Source organism: Sebastes fasciatus, chromosome 7 (genome assembly GCF_043250625.1).
Source record: "Sebastes fasciatus isolate fSebFas1 chromosome 7, fSebFas1.pri, whole genome shotgun sequence".
Classification (NCBI taxonomy): Eukaryota; Metazoa; Chordata; class Actinopteri; order Perciformes; family Sebastidae; genus Sebastes; species Sebastes fasciatus.
In genome coordinates, this window is record NC_133801.1 from 18,016,866 (window position 1) to 18,032,156 (window position 15,291).

Genomic DNA, 15,291 nt, shown 5'->3' on the forward strand with positions numbered 1-15,291 from the left:
TATTTAACACAAAATCTGGGATTTCAGATTATTTAGACATTTCAAATTTATTCCAATTATTTAACAGACCCTGATTGTTGTTATTATTATTATTATTATTATTATTATTATTATTATTATTATTATTATTATTATTATTATTATTATCCTTTCCTTGTATCTTAATTGTTGTAATTTTATTTTATTTTATTTTTATACTGTGAAATATATTTATTGAAATTTTGCAAAGAACATGTTTATGTAACTCTTGTACTGAACTTTAAAAATATATTTAGCACAAAATCTTGGATGTCCAATTATTTAGACATTTCAAATTTATTCCAATTATTTAACAGACCATGATTGCTTTATTATTATTATTATTATTATTATTATTATTATTATTATTATTATTATTATTATTATTATTATTAGTAGTAGTAGTAGTATTATAATGATTATTATTATTATTATTATTATTATTATTATTTATTTATTTTTAATTTTATTTTATTTTTATACTGCGAAATATATTTACTGATTTTTGTTTGCAATGAACATGTTTATGTAACTACTGTACTGAATTTTAGAAATATATTTGGCACAAAATCTGAGATTTCAGATTATTTATACATTTCAAATTTATTCCAATTGTTTAACAGACCCAGATCTTTGCATCTTATTTGTTGTAATTTAATTTAATTTCATTTCATTTTTATACTGAAAAATATATTTACTGATTTTTTTTGCAATGAATATGTTTATGTAACTACTGTACTGAACTATTATAAATAAAGTATATAAAATAAAAGGAATACAAATAAAAATACAGTTTTTTGCAAAGAACATTCTTATGTAACTACTATACTGAACTTTGTAAATAAAGTATATAAAATGAAATAAATAAAAATAAAAGTACATTTTTTTTGCAATGAACATGTTTATGTAACTACTGTACTGAACTTTTTATTTAGACATTTCAAATGTATTCCAATTATTTAACAGACTCTGATTGGTTTATTATTATCATTATTATTATTATTATTATTATTATTATTATTATTATTATTATTATTATTATTATTATTATTATTATTATATCCCTTTCCTTGCATCTTATTTGTTGTAATTTTATTTTATTTTATTTTTTTGCTGTGAAATATATTTACAGATTTTGTTTTTGTAATGCAAATGTTCATATAACTACCGTACTGAACTATTATAAATAAAGTATAAAAAATAAAATGAGTAAAAATAAAAGTACAGTGTGCTATTAGAACTTCCTCCTGTCTGTGGCCCGTATAGGTGTGTGACTCTGTGGTGCTGCAGCTCCACCTGCTGGTCACAGGCAGTAACAGCTGCAGAGGAGGAGAAGTGTTGAAGATGGCGACTGGAGTCCTTCACAGAGTCAGCGGTGGTCTGGGTCGGGCTAAAAGCAGGGCCCAGTTGGCCGGACAGCTCGTCGTGTTGAGCAGGTGACGTTAGTCTTCAGTGTGCATGCTCAGTGTTCATCTCTGCAGGGTTTGTAGTCAGCTGTGTTGTCATTTCTGCAGCAGGTTTCTGTGTTGGCGATGAGCTGAGCATGGGGCGAGCTAGCCCCTTTGACTGCTAGCCAGTCCTCAGTCCTCAGTGGCCTTCAGCTTTACTCTCACATGCACACACTTCACCCTTAAAAACACTTTAATATTTAGCATTAAAGCTGTGTGTGTTTTGCAGGTGAAGGTGAAATAATGCAAGTTTCTGTCATCTTTTGTTATTGAGCATCTCAAAGGCTCAAGGTCAATTTGGTAGTTTATTGTGTTAATGTGATGTATCTGCTTATTATGTATTAAGAATAGTAGCTATGTAATACTGATACATGCAGTAATGTTAATACACTGTTAGCAGTGGTGGAGGAAGTACTCAGGTCTATTACTTTACTAAAAGTAGCACAGTGTAGAAATACTCTGTTACAAGTCAAAAGCATGCATATTAAAATTTGAATAGCATAAAGTACCAAAAGTAAAAGTGTTTATATTTCAGAATGGCTTATTTGGATTTTAAGTATTGATGCATTATTGCACTTTTAATGTTGCAGCTAGTGAAGGTGGATCTAATTGTTATTACATTATACTGTATGCTGCTGGGTAGCTTGTGAATTCCCATCCTGGGGATCAATAAAGTCTTATCTTAACCTATAATAATACATCATATGTGTTGATTATATTTTGTGTTTATTTATCTGAATCTGCAAAGTAACTAAAGGTATCAAATGAATGTAGTGGAGTAAAGTGTCCAATATTTGTAGGGATGCACCGATATACCGATACTGGATCGGATATGTTTATATACTATATGCATTATATACCGCAATTTTAATTCCTGTTTCAGTTTTGACCAATTTGTTGCTGCATTAAAAAGATTTACACTTGAATTATAATTCCTGTTAATTTAAAAAAAAAAAAAATGTTAACAAGTTGCTGATGTAAGATTTATTATTTTAATAATAAATAACAATTCAATAAATATATATCTATGTATTTATTTGTTACATTTTGTTTTACAAAGTTAGAAAAGCAATATTTAAGTCGAGCCCGATGTTGTCATACACATAAAATAGTGATCTGGTCTCTTCCACACAGTGAGGCATAGAGCTTATTAATTAAAGCATGGTATTGGATCGGTACTCGGTATCAGCCGATACCCAAAGCCCAGGTATCGCTATCGGGACTGAAAGAGTTGGATCGGTGCATCCCTAAATATCCGCTCTGAATTGTAGTAGAGTAGAATTATAAGGCAGCAGAAAATGGAAATACCTCAACATTTTACTTAATACAGTACTTAAGTGAATGTATTTAGTTGCTTTAAATCCCTGTGACCTGCTGTATTACAGTGTGTATACTATATGGATTAGAGGTACTGACATTTCAAGCCCAGTCTGTATTGTGACTGAAGTATTGCTCTTTACAACAACGGCTATAAACCTGAATTTAAGCGTTATTACATTTTCTGTCAATGAAGCATGTCGGCTCATATAAAGATAATAATAGATAATATATCTATAATAATGAATAAGCCAGTCTTGCTGTAGATTCATACCGGTCATAAAATAATTTCTCATCCATCCAGTTGTTGTTTATCGTGACTCGTCTGTGTTTGCAGGGGTTTTGCAACATCAAGCAGCAGAGACGGACAGGACAGCTGGTTTAAGTCGCTGTTTGTGAGGAAAGTTGATCCCAGGAAAGATACACACGCCAACCTACTGACCAAAAATGAGGAAAGTAACCTGTACAAAATTCAGTGTAAGTTCACTTCATAGTATTCATACTTAAAAATAAACCATTTATCTTGAAGTAATTATGAGATTGCTCTGATGTATGACCTTCTTTTTCAGTCCATAATGTCAAGCCAGAGTGCCTGGAGGCGTACAACAAACTCTGGTGAGTCTTATTTCATATTATTGACTAAGCTGTTATTAACTTGTACTTAAGCAAAAGTAGTGGCTGCAGTAGTAGTAGTAGTAGTAGTAGTAGTATGAGACCGGGACAACCTAGTACATGATGTAAAAATACTTGTGAGCAGTCTATTCCTGTGAGGTGATTGACAAGCAGGCATGACTTCAATCCTTCACAGACCAACCTTGCTCATACCTAAGATGACTGGACGCCATCTGCTTGTAGTTGGGGACTAATTTTAGACTTGTGACATTAGACAGAAGACATGTGACCACAAGATTGTTATTCAAATTGTGCATCAAATGCACCCGTGGTTAAACTGTATTTCAGTATTTGGTTGGTGTTTCTCATTCATCACAGTGAGGATGTTCTGCCCTCCATCCATGCTGATAAGTACTACCCCTGTGAGCTGGTGGGCACCTGGAACACCTGGTATGGAGAACAAGACCAGGCTGGTAGGATTTCATATCAACACACAGACATCTGCAGTGTGACAGGTCTGGGGTCTGCACAGTTTGCAGATCAGCAGGCATGTTACACTGCACATCCACACTCACGCACGTACGTACATATCCTGACAAGGTTTTTGTTTTTTTAAACTTAGAGAAGCTGTAGTACTTCCTCTCTCTTGGAAATCAGTTAACAACACAAAACAATGACAGATGTCACCCAGAAACCCTCACAGGTACTGCATTTAGCATACAGAAATATGCTCAAATCATAACATGGCAAACTGCAGCCCAACAGGCAACAACAGCTGTCAGTGTGTCAGTGTGCTGACTTGACTATGACTTGCCCCAAACTGTGTGTGATTTTCATAAAGTAGGCATGTCTGTAAAGGGGAGACTCGTGGGTACCCATAGAACCCATTTTCATTCACATATCTGGAGGTCAGAGGTCAAACGACCCCTTTGAAAATGGCCATGCCAGTTTTTCCTCGCCAAAATTTAGCGTAAGTTTGGAGCGTTATTTAACCTCAAGCTTGTATGACATGGTTGGTACCAATGGATCATTCGATTTTCTAGTTTCATGATACCAGTATCGTCACTCTAGCTTCAAAACTGAGCCCGCTACAACCTAAAAATCTCAAGTTGTGTTAACGTGTTAAAGAAATTAGTGGCGTTCAAACTAATTTGCATTAACACATTATTATGGCGTTAACTTTGACAGCCCTAACTACCTCATATGAGCATTCCTGTTTTCCAGGGTCAGTATTTCATACTTTTCTCATTCCACAACTACATTATGTTGTATTAATTGTTGTCCAGTAGCACAATGCAATCCTGAATTATTGTCTTGTCTAGTATTTACACAAACAGACTCATCCATTAAGTCAAATATCCATGAAAGATAATTCAGTGTCATTGCCTAATAAAACCTGTACGGACTAACAAATCTTTAATTCTGTGTTGTCTTACTAGTTAATAATCTTCAATTATCAGGATGCAGCTTATTAACTTTTTAAAATCTAATGGAAAAATATGGCATTTTCACAAAGATGTGTGCAGTTAAGGACATTCTTGCCATATATTGAGTCAACCCTCTCACACAGGGAGAAAAATTGTGCCAAAGGTTATACTGTAAATCTTACAGCTGGAGGAATGTTTTTATCATAGTATTTAATGATCCTGCTTTGAATCAATTGACATTTCTGTTGTTTTTTATGCATCTATGATATATTTTTTTCCCTCTCCCTAGTTCATCTGTGGCGTTACAGAGGTGGATACCCAGCTCTTACAGACGTGATGAACAAGCTCAAGCAGAACCAGGTAAAGACTCCTTCAGATGCATCTTGTTTCAGTGCTTTAGTAGTGTGCCTATAACGGAGTATAGCCATCAGTCGGAGTAAAGCTTATTGATTGGTGTCTGTCCGTTGGCAGGAGTTCACAGCTTACAGGAAGGAGCGCGGTAAGATGCTGATGTCTCGCAGAAACCAGCTCCTGCTTGAGTTCAGCTTCTGGAACGAGCCTGTTCCCAGAGAGGGCCCCAACATCTACGAGCTCCGGTCCTACCAGCTCAGGGTGAGTTCATCTCATCATTAGCCGTGCAAAATAATTTGTATTACACTACACTTGCACTGCTTTCACTTCCATGATGTGCTACATTCCTGCTAATGTACAAATATTTGCATCAAAATAAGAGTGGTGCTTATTCACAGTGCAAAATAAAATTGTACCAAAACTTTTGACCCAAATTAAATCAACAGAGCTACAGTGCGACATTCCTGCTAATTAACAAATCAAAATAAAACTTAAAATAAAGTTCTTCTCCACCTGAATGCAGTGCATTTCCGTTTGCCCGTCTGCTCTCTGTTGTATAACAGAACGAGTAAAGTACAGTGTACTCGACTCTTCTACTCTGTACATTCAGGAAAGTCTTTCACTGGCTGTCGCTGTAGTGTGCACGCGTAGCAGCATTACAGCTCCCCAAAAGTGAAGCCAAAACATCTCAATCAACCCCTGCTGGCTGTTAGTTGAGGAAGCGATTTATTTCTATATTTAGTGGAGTTTTCTATGTGCGAAGCATTTTAAACGTCAGCATCGCAGTCGATCATGTTCATTTAATTGTGGGAAGCCAAAATCGTGATTGCGATATTCGATTAATTATGCAGCCCTAGTTCATCGCTTTTATATAGCCCCCACAAATCACAAAAACAATCTGTAGAGCATACAACACCCTCAGTTAGAGTAGAGCTGAGCTATTAATAATCAGTATGTTTTGTCCAGGGAAAGTTCATTCACATTTTGCATCACCACCACTAGGAGCCACCCCTGTACAAATAAAGTCTTGTTTTGTTAACGTCTGAGCAGCTCCTCTGACGCAGCTGTAGGTCCCCTCCACAGCAGTCGTTGCAGAAAGGGACAGCGTTACTCTTTCACTTTTCCTAGCTCACGTTTTTGTGTTGAGACTGATTATCTCCAAGTCACATGCTTTGCTTCTGTGACCTTTAAATTATCTCTACTCTTACAAAAGCTTTCAGGATGAGAGCAGTGCTCAAACAGTCACCAGTTCTGCTATTTTATCCCCCACATAAACACTTTGTATCTGTTTATGGACACATAGATGAAACTGGCAATCCAGTGGCTCAATGGTTAAATTCACCGCAGAGTTAATCCTACATAATGCTCCATACACATCACGCCCTGCAGATTAAGTCGTTCTTCCCGATCTGACAGGAAAAAAACTGTCTCTAGATCAGCGCTCCCTGGGACATGTAGTGAACGCAAGATATTATCCCTCATCACTGACTGGGATTACATGTTGGGCGTTTGTTGTTTTAAGCACCAGAGAATGATTGAAGAAGCCTTCGTATGTAGTTGTTATTGCAGCTTATCTTCACAATGACAAAATACCTGTGTTACGTCTTCGCCATTTATTTGCGTTAACGTGTTTACTCTGGAAAGACGAAGAAGAAGGTGTGACACCAATCTGTAGTTTGGAAAGCTGTGTGATTGTAATAAAGAATATTGTGTTTTCTTTCTTGCAGCCAGGAACCATGATCGAGTGGGGTAATTACTGGTAAGGCAGCCTGAATTCGTTTCACTCACTGAACTGTAGTTACAGAACAGTTGCACTACATGAAACCCTCCTCGCCACGCTGTCATTAATAAGAGCTATTCCACAGAGAGGCACTACTTTGAAGCTGAACTGTCATGCTCTCAAGCCAAGATTCAAATACAAGTGGAATATTGCGCACACTGCAAATGTATGTACATAATAGTTCAGTATAATGATTCTTTTCTCGAGCCAACAGGTCGACATTTATCAGTTTGTGATTGCAATTGATTTAAATGAAGACGTGAGCTTTCTGCACACGCCTTATTTTTCCATTGTTTTTTCCCCCTCTGATTGCCCTGTAGAGGATTTCTCTCTTGGTCTTTGTACTTCTCTGACTTGTTTCTACTGGATTATATTTCACAACTTGTTTTGCACCTTCAGGGTTCAACACTAATGGGTTTTTTTTTGGGCCTGTCAAAGTTAAAGCGATAACGCAGTACACAACTTGAGATTTTTAGGTTGTAGCACGCTGCTCAGTTTAAAAGCTAGAGTGAAGAAACTGGGATCACATGAAACTAGAAAAACCTAAGGAATCCATTGGTACCCACCATCATACTAGCTTGTCGTGAAGGAAGTTAAATAAAGCTCCAAATGTATGCTACATTTTGGCGAGGAAAAATGTCATGGTCATTTTCAAAGGGGTCCCTTGACCTCTGACCTCAATGTATGTGAATGGAAATGGGTTCTATGGGTACCCACGAGTCTCCCCCTTACAGACCCATTTTATGAGAATCACATGCAGTTTGGGGCAAGTCATAGTCAAGTCAGCACACTGACACACTGACAGCTGTTGTTGCCTGTTGGGCTGCAGTTTGCCATGTTATGATTTGAGCATATATTTTTTATGCTAAATGCAGTACCTGTGAGGGTTTCTGGACAATATTTGTCATTGTTTTGTGTTTTTAATCGATTTGCAATAATAAATATATACATACATTTGCATAAAGCAAATATATTTGCCAAGTCCTATGTTGATAAGAGTATTAAATACTTGACAAATCTCCCTTTCAGGTACATTTTGAACAGATAAAAAATGTGCGATTAATAAGCGATCAACTATGGACAATCATGCGATTAATCATGATGAAATATTTGAATCGATTGACAGCCCTTTTTTTAATCATACATATTTTACTTGCCCCGGGCAAGCTGGAAACCCTTATTGTTGAGCCCTGATCTTTGTCAGTGGTGTCAGCTGTAACCGATAACTTTGAAATGTCGTTATACTGTCAACTCTTCTCTATCTTTTTCCAGTTAACACATTTGTGGTAATTCTTAGCTGTCATATGCATGATTTTATATGTAAATATAACTTAAAATAACTTGAATATCATCCAGGCTTTTCTGCTTTGAGGCTTCACATCGCCCTTCTCCCTATTAAAGCAGACATGATATGAATAATCACAGGAGAAAAAACACCTTTCTTTGATTAAATGAAGCTAGTATTCTTTTCTCATGTTTGCATTTACTTTAACCAGCCTGTATTTCAACAAACCTCTATGGTCATGTAGATTATGCCAGCAAAGCAATTTAAGGCAATTTCAATATAATTTGTGTAGTTGAAGGCTTAAACTTCTTCTTGGAGTTACAGCAACATGAAGAACTTTATGGTTTTGTATCCAGATGGTGATTATGATTTAAATAAGTACATCATGTTTGCTTTGGGGGGAAAATATTCCACTCATTTCACGTGGACTTGGCCCACGTTGAGATTCATAAACATGTATACAGAAAAGTAATGGCGTCACATCTTATGGTTGGATGTGATGTTGTAATGGATAATCACAACAACAAAACAGACTAAATCCAATTGTGTAAATGAAAAACAGTCCAGAATCAACAGTGTGTGTGTGCAGGCCTGGTCTTGTTATGTCAGATGAAGCCTTGGTGGTTTTTGGCCTGCGTGACTGAAGTTGTTCTTGTCTGCAGGGCCAGAGCCATCGGATACCGCCAGCACAACAGAGAAGCCGTGGGAGGGTTTTTCTCACAGATCGGCAACCTCTACATGGTCCATCACCTCTGGGGTAAGCTCAGATAGCAGCTTTATGGACAATTACATACTGATAGTGTGTAGATAACCATGCTAGTGCTGAAATAATTAGTTGTTCCACAGAAAATCAATCAACAATAGTTTTGATAATCGACTATTTAAGTCATTTATGAAGCAAAGATTTGCTTATTGTAAATATATTTGAGTTTTGGAGTTGTTTGGACAAAAAAGTAATTTGAATTTGTCATCTGGTCATTTTTCATTATTTTACAGCTTCACTAATTGATATTTTTTAAACCAACAATGGCTCAAATGAGTGTGTAATTTGAACTGGGTCACTTGTAGTGAAGAACCCACGTATAATTATCACCCAACATTGCAGTTCCTCGCAGCTCTACAGAGCGTTTTTAGCACTTTCAGCTCTTTGTTTATATTTTCTGGCCCATAACTTTTGTTTTGGTTTAGTCTCACCGCTCCAACTTGTGTTTCCAGTTGCAGCAGACGTCTGTTATCTGCGAGAAAGCTCTGATAAACTGACTACCTGCCCAGCACCATACAGCAGATAAAGTGAACACCGTGGAGCATTTAGCAGATTTTTCCCACAGAAGTTGGTGGAGGAGACCAAAACAGAGCTAAAAGGAGAGTGAATATTGGACTTAAATTGATCAGCTGGACACAAACATGACAGCATGAATGTTCATGTTGCTCCTTGTCTGCTTGAATATGCAGCTGTTTGCTTAAACATTCACCGCAACAACTTAATTTTATTTTTTATGGTGATAAGATGCCACCCCGTTGTTAACAGCTGAATTCCGCTGCAGTGTCCAGAAAAATCTGTTAAACAATTAATCAAAAAATTGTTTCCAGATTAATCAATAAAGAAAATAATTGCTTATTGCTGCACTAATTTAAGCAGATCTGCGTCTAACTTTTAGTGCAGTGACTTATTTTACCATGAGCAGTGCTATAATGTGTGATTTGTTGGTTGCAGCGTACAAAGACCTGCAGTCCAGAGAAGACACGAGGCACGGCGCCTGGCAGCAGGATGGCTGGGACGAGGTGGTGTATTACACAGGTGAGCAAAAACAAATCCTTTTCTAAACACAAAAGTGGTGATGAAAACTCATAGCTGTGTGACTGAGAACTTTTAAAAGGCTCTTCCTTCATGTTTTTAGGGTTGTATCTAATTTGTTTTGAGTAACAACATATTGAACTTTTTTAGAGCTTGCTGAACCTGATCGATATTAAAAGGACTTTAAACCATGAGGACGCACTAAATCAGCTCTTAATCTTTCCACCTTTCTCCAGTTCCTCTCATTCAACATATGGATTCCAGGATTATGATCCCGACAAAGGCTTCCCCGCTGCAGTGAGACGAGCTGGAAGCTGAAAAATCAAGTGGCACCCTCCTTTTTGAATGTTACATCCACCCAGACCATCGATATCACTGTTTCAACCTCCCGTCAGTGCTCCCAAACATCCCTTCTCTTTTCTTGTCCTTGCTTTATTATTTCAAGATGTCACCGGGACAGAGGAGGAAACTATCAACAACTAGAATAGTCAAAACCACTTACAGGCCTTGGCGATGCACAACTTTTGGTCAATTAAAACCTCCTGATGGTCGTTATATGTCTGACGTCTAGTGCCACATTAAAACTGGTCCATGAAGAGAGCTCATCTCGAAGTTTAGAACCAACCAAAGTTACTTGAAAAGATGAGCAGCTGTTTGGTGTGTAAGTAGATAGGAATAATATCGCTGCGGAAGCTCACTGCAACAATGCAGTAGCTGTATTTATTTAATGTAAATTTGGAATACATATGTTTTAAGTGTGCTTAGGAGCCATGCCATTGCTTAGTGGAGTGAAAGGACGCCTCTGTATATTCATGAAAACTGTTTTTCTGTTGCTAATCATGATGATAAAGTACGTCATGGTGTAAAATGGAAACCTCATTTTATATTTGATTGAGGTCTATTATAAATCAAACATTTTGTTTTGGCAAACTACTCCTTTCAGGTTTTTTTTGGATGTTCCTAGGTTCCCTGTCATGGTAGTGTTACGGTTTCATGGTGCTGTGTTTGTAACTATGGCTCCTACATTTTTCTTGTGAAGATAGCATGCCTGGTTTTAAAACCGGTTTTTAATCCAACATGTTTTAATGGGGCGTAACTATCATGTTATCCATCAGTGGCTGAGTGAATCTGGCACTAAGTGGGCATACTGCTGCATATTTATTGTTAAAGGAAGCATGTTTATCTCGTCTGTCTGTTCATCGGTTCATAGGGAACAGTGTGGAGGGGAGGACAAGAACGCCGACACAGATTAAAGCAATTCAAACCACATCTTTGACAGCACGTTCTTATGTTTAATGCTGATGTTCTTTACAGGACAGCGACATGTCTGGTTACTACCCATACAGACATAAAACATTTCTATGGCTCATTGCATATGTCATAATATGCACGAGTTAGTATTAGCTTACCTAAAGGTTTTGATGCAAAAAGTGCAAAAACACTAAAGTCTTCCTCCACATAAACAGTGTTATTCTTTAGTATCTTCTAGTATAAAAATCAATAGGGTGACATCCCCATGAAGGTAAAATTGGTCTCACTAGTGTAAACATTTCCATTCATTATAAAAATCTATTGAGAGTACAAGGAGAAATGTGCAGGGGATCAAACCGTCAGAGGCAAATATAAAATGTTAAAACTAGTAAGTAGCAGTACTCTTAACTTCTTTAGATCATTTCCAGTTCCTTTAGCAGCTCCCCGAAACTTGTCACGTACCACAAAGACCTCTCCTTAACTTGCTGCCTGATGACGTTCCCACCAAATCCGATGAAAGCATTCTGAGGACGAAAGAGGCAACGCCGTTAGTCACACTGGAGCTCCAAGAGAAAGAGAGTTTTAAGATGCACTGTGGACACTTACAGCAGGAGGGCATGCCTCGAGATCAGTGGCTCCATCTCCAATCATCACCACAGTCTTGAAGCCGTATTGTTCCTTCAACATACTGATGACTTTTCCTTTTCCGCCACTCTCAGCGGTGGGTTGGCTCTCGTCGAAACCAGCATACTCTCCTGGAGAACACACAGATGGGATTTAATTTAGAAATGAGGCATCTTCACACACTCCCCTGCAACAAGCCGACAGGAGCGTTGTGACAGATTAGACAGATTAGACAGATTAGATTCAGATTAGAAACAAGATCTGAGAGACTGCTTTGAACAAACAATTTTTTTATATTATCAGGATTGAAGCCTTGTCCGTCCACTCATAGGGCTGATACCTTATTATTTCACACACTTGTTCTTTAAGACAGACACACTTACAATGCTACGCTCGTTTATAAAAACAGAAAAGTCAACTCGAGCTCTTACCGTTGAAGTAGAACTTGAGCCGGTTGGCGTAAACGTGATGCAGAGGAATGTTTAGCTGAGTGGCCACATGTTCAACGATGCAGCGGAAACCGCCTGAGATGAGGAACACCTTTATGTTGCGCTGGTGCAGACGGTCCACAAGCTCCCTGGATGGAAACAAATGGCCATTTATCAACTTTCAAATTTTTTAATTACTTACATTTTTGTACAGCAACATTTCATTATGGCCAACCGTGGCCAGGCATTTTTGTACATAAACCACACACACACACGCACACAGCTTGATGTATGTAAATAAGCACCTATGCATGTGCACCAAGGAGTCGGAAAGGTTTGAAATGCTAAATATATGCATAGCATTGTCTGTAAATACATGTTCTGTGTTGGAGGGTTTGCAACCTAAATAAGCTGCTTTTTTTGCACAAATCACTTCCAGAGATACAAATTACCAATATGATGTAAAATATACTATTTGGGTGTTTTCCTACAAGATTTTTTTCGTTCTTACAGTTTTTCGTGATTGCTTAGACAAAAGCATCAAAACCGTAACTTCTGTAACCCTGCCTTAAACAAAGGCACTAAAAGTACAAAGACATTTTTCTTCCCCAAACTTGTTTGCAATTCTGCAACACACTTCTTGCAAAACACTACACACTGTTTCTTACATCAGACACAAACGTTCAAGAATGAAATCTCGTGCAACCATTGAAATCAAAATAATTGACAGATTAATCATCAATGAAAACAATCGTTATTTGCAGCCCTGACCACAACAATCAAAAAGCACCGTGGCCTTATAAACAGGGGGTTGTTTACCATAAATGGTCAATTAAAGTGATTAATTAATGAAGTGGCATCTTCACACACACTCACCTGATACCTGGAGTCAGCTGAGGTGGGTGGTCTGTTATCAGTTTGTTCACTTGTTCTCTGGAACATCGGATGATGGAGAGACGGTCGGTCAGGGCTGTTTTAAATGTCATTGAGCCGCCCATCGCTTTGCGAGTCCTGAATTGTGAAAACAAGCAAAAAAATGTGCTTAATATCTAAAACAAATCCAGTGATGATATCAGAATAAAAGGTGTACTTTTCCGTGCATGTTAATGTGATGTTGACAAGCATTTATCCACATACATCTCAGTGACTGCATCCCCCACACCACAAAACTTGGCAAGTTCATCTATGCCTTCTTCTTTGATGACTGTGCTGTCCACGTCGAAACAGACAGCTTCTGCTCTCCGGAAGACTTCCTTTGTCTGTGAAAGTGTTGCCATAATGCTGGAAAAAGAAAAAAAACACATAATGAGACGCAGCAGCAGCAGCATTTCAAAAAAGACTCACAACTCTGATGGCACAGATATCAGGCTGTATTAGGAAGTCATCTAAGGGTAAATCTAATAGACATTAGCAGGGTCCCGTGCTGAATTTGTTGGTTAATTCAATTCAATCTTTATTGCAGACTCAAGGTCCAGATAAGAAAAAAGAAAAAACAACAATATATTACATATAATACATTACAATACAGGAAGCACTATAATGTGACCTGAAGTCTCTGTAAGGTCGCTTTTTTTAAATAATTTATAGTTTTACAGTACTCTGGTTTAAAGGGGACATATCATGCTCATTTTCAGGTTCATACTTGTATTTTGTGTTTCTACTAGAACATGTTTACATGCTTTAATGTTAAAATATATATATATTTTCCTTATACTGTCTGCTTGAATATACCTGTATTTACCCTGAAACGCTCCGTTTTAGTACATTTCAATGGAATTGGTTAAAGATGAGGTCTGTGATTTCCCCCCTGCTGCAGCTGCATGCTTTAATTGTTAAACTAAAGCCCTGCTGCATGCAGTGGATGTCTTCTGTCCAGTGAAGCAGCAAATACATCCATTGACTGAAAATATCTCTATGTGCAAAACGTTTCTGCATGGACGGATCTCACAATGAAACACGTGTCCCGGTGGTGTGACACAAAAAAAATGCGTTACATAAAGCAGCAGTCTGCCTACACATCCCATAGGCCGTAATACACAGTCTATGGTCGTACTGGACACCCTCTGCACACATTGCGTCACCCCCATGCACATTATGTTGACTTAACCGCTTCATATACACACACACACCGTCTGTTCAACTGTCGACTAACTACTCAAAGCTGAAACACCACACTAATGTGTTAAAACAGATATTAAAGAGTTGTTTTCTGTGGTACTTACTGATGAGAGCAGAGCTGGTAAGGCACTAACAGAAGCTTCATAGATGAGGAAAAGCAGCCAGGAGATTGGACCAATCAGAGAGAAGCCAGTGAAGGTCCCGCCCACTAGCCCGCTAGCCATTGGTTGGCTGGGTTCCATGACGACAGCAATGGGTAAATAACTGCTAATTTATGCAGCCAGAAGATTGGACCAATCAGAGGAGAAGCCGGGGTAAGGGCCCGCCCACTAGCCCGCTAGCCATTGGTTGGCTGGGTTCCATGACGACAGCAACGGGCAACTAACTGCTAATTTATGCAGCTATGGTAACTTCAGTGACATGTTAGAGTTCATGTCTGTCTGATATCAGGACACTTTCCTGATAATGTGCCTTAGTGGGGTTCATATTTAATTAATCCGTCCTTACAATAACTGTATTAAAGTAGGTTTTACTGTTATTAAAGCTGAAGTTTCAGCTTCAAATAAGTGATTCAGGCTTGATTTATTCAGGTTTATTGACTCAGAGCCTGGTGTTCAGCCAAGGAGTTGGAGCACTGTTGACTTTCCTTGTTCATTCCTCTCTGGGGATACACACACACACACTTCAAATAAATAAATAAATAATAAAAAAAACAAAAAAAACAACCATCCTCACCACATTTAATATAATTAATTAATAATATTAATACCCCTTACAGACACATACCTTGACCAATCTTCAAAATAAATCAGAGCTCAAGTCATACTCATAAAGGTG

General features: G+C 37.7%; 2 protein-coding genes across 4 annotated transcripts; one reads left to right on the forward strand and one right to left on the reverse strand.

Annotated features, from left to right (window-relative positions):
• Positions 1-1,296: 1,296 nt before the first annotated feature.
• nipsnap2 (nipsnap homolog 2) lies at positions 1,297-11,302 on the forward strand. 2 transcript variants are annotated; one of them, XR_012594728.1, is made up of 10 exons: positions 1,297-1,454; positions 3,121-3,260; positions 3,353-3,398; positions 3,774-3,868; positions 5,112-5,182; positions 5,294-5,434; positions 6,901-6,932; positions 8,901-8,995; positions 9,454-10,036; positions 10,270-11,302. XR_012594728.1 is itself a non-coding variant. In XM_074641977.1 (10 exons), exons 1-10 carry the CDS (start codon positions 1,363-1,365, stop codon positions 10,332-10,334), a joined length of 861 nt encoding a protein of 286 aa, XP_074498078.1. In that variant the 5' UTR covers positions 1,297-1,362; the 3' UTR covers positions 10,335-11,302. The 2 variants fall into 2 exon arrangements, 1 of the variants encoding a protein (XP_074498078.1); XM_074641977.1 differs by having other exon boundaries at positions 9,953-10,036.
• A 2-nt stretch (positions 11,303-11,304) lies between these two features.
• On the reverse strand, positions 11,305-14,701 carry psph (phosphoserine phosphatase). Of its 2 annotated transcripts, none has more exons than XM_074641978.1 (6): positions 14,559-14,701; positions 13,474-13,617; positions 13,213-13,347; positions 12,340-12,485; positions 11,891-12,039; positions 11,305-11,808 (listed from the first exon to the last, which is right to left on the reverse strand). In XM_074641978.1, exons 1-6 carry the CDS (start codon positions 14,597-14,599, stop codon positions 11,698-11,700), a joined length of 726 nt encoding a protein of 241 aa, XP_074498079.1. In that variant the 5' UTR covers positions 14,600-14,701; the 3' UTR covers positions 11,305-11,697. The 2 variants fall into 2 exon arrangements, with proteins under 2 accessions (XP_074498079.1, XP_074498080.1); XM_074641979.1 differs by lacking the exon at positions 14,559-14,701 and adding an exon at positions 14,068-14,345.
• Between the last annotated feature and the right edge of the window lie 590 nt (positions 14,702-15,291).

What these genes read in the sequence shown, in the direction of transcription:
- nipsnap2 (XM_074641977.1), top strand. Translation starts at nt 1,363, where the DNA reads ATGGCGACTGGAGTCCTTCACAGAGTCAGCGGTGGTCTGGGTCGGGCT. An exon ending in ATCGAGTGGGGTAATTACTG is followed by an intron (nt 6,933 to 8,900) that starts GTAAGGCAGCCT and finishes TCTTGTCTGCAG; the next exon opens with GGCCAGAGCCATCGGATACC. An exon ending in CGAGGTGGTGTATTACACAG is followed by an intron (nt 10,037 to 10,269) that starts GTGAGCAAAAAC and finishes ACCTTTCTCCAG; the next exon opens with TTCCTCTCATTCAACATATG.
- psph (XM_074641978.1), bottom strand. Translation starts at nt 14,599, where the DNA reads ATGAAGCTTCTGTTAGTGCCTTACCAGCTCTGCTCTCATCA. An exon ending in TACCAGCTCTGCTCTCATCA is followed by an intron (nt 13,618 to 14,558) that starts GTAAGTACCACA and finishes TTCTTTTTCCAG; the next exon opens with CATTATGGCAACACTTTCAC. An exon ending in GGGGATGCAGTCACTGAGAT is followed by an intron (nt 13,348 to 13,473) that starts GTATGTGGATAA and finishes TTCACAATTCAG; the next exon opens with GACTCGCAAAGCGATGGGCG.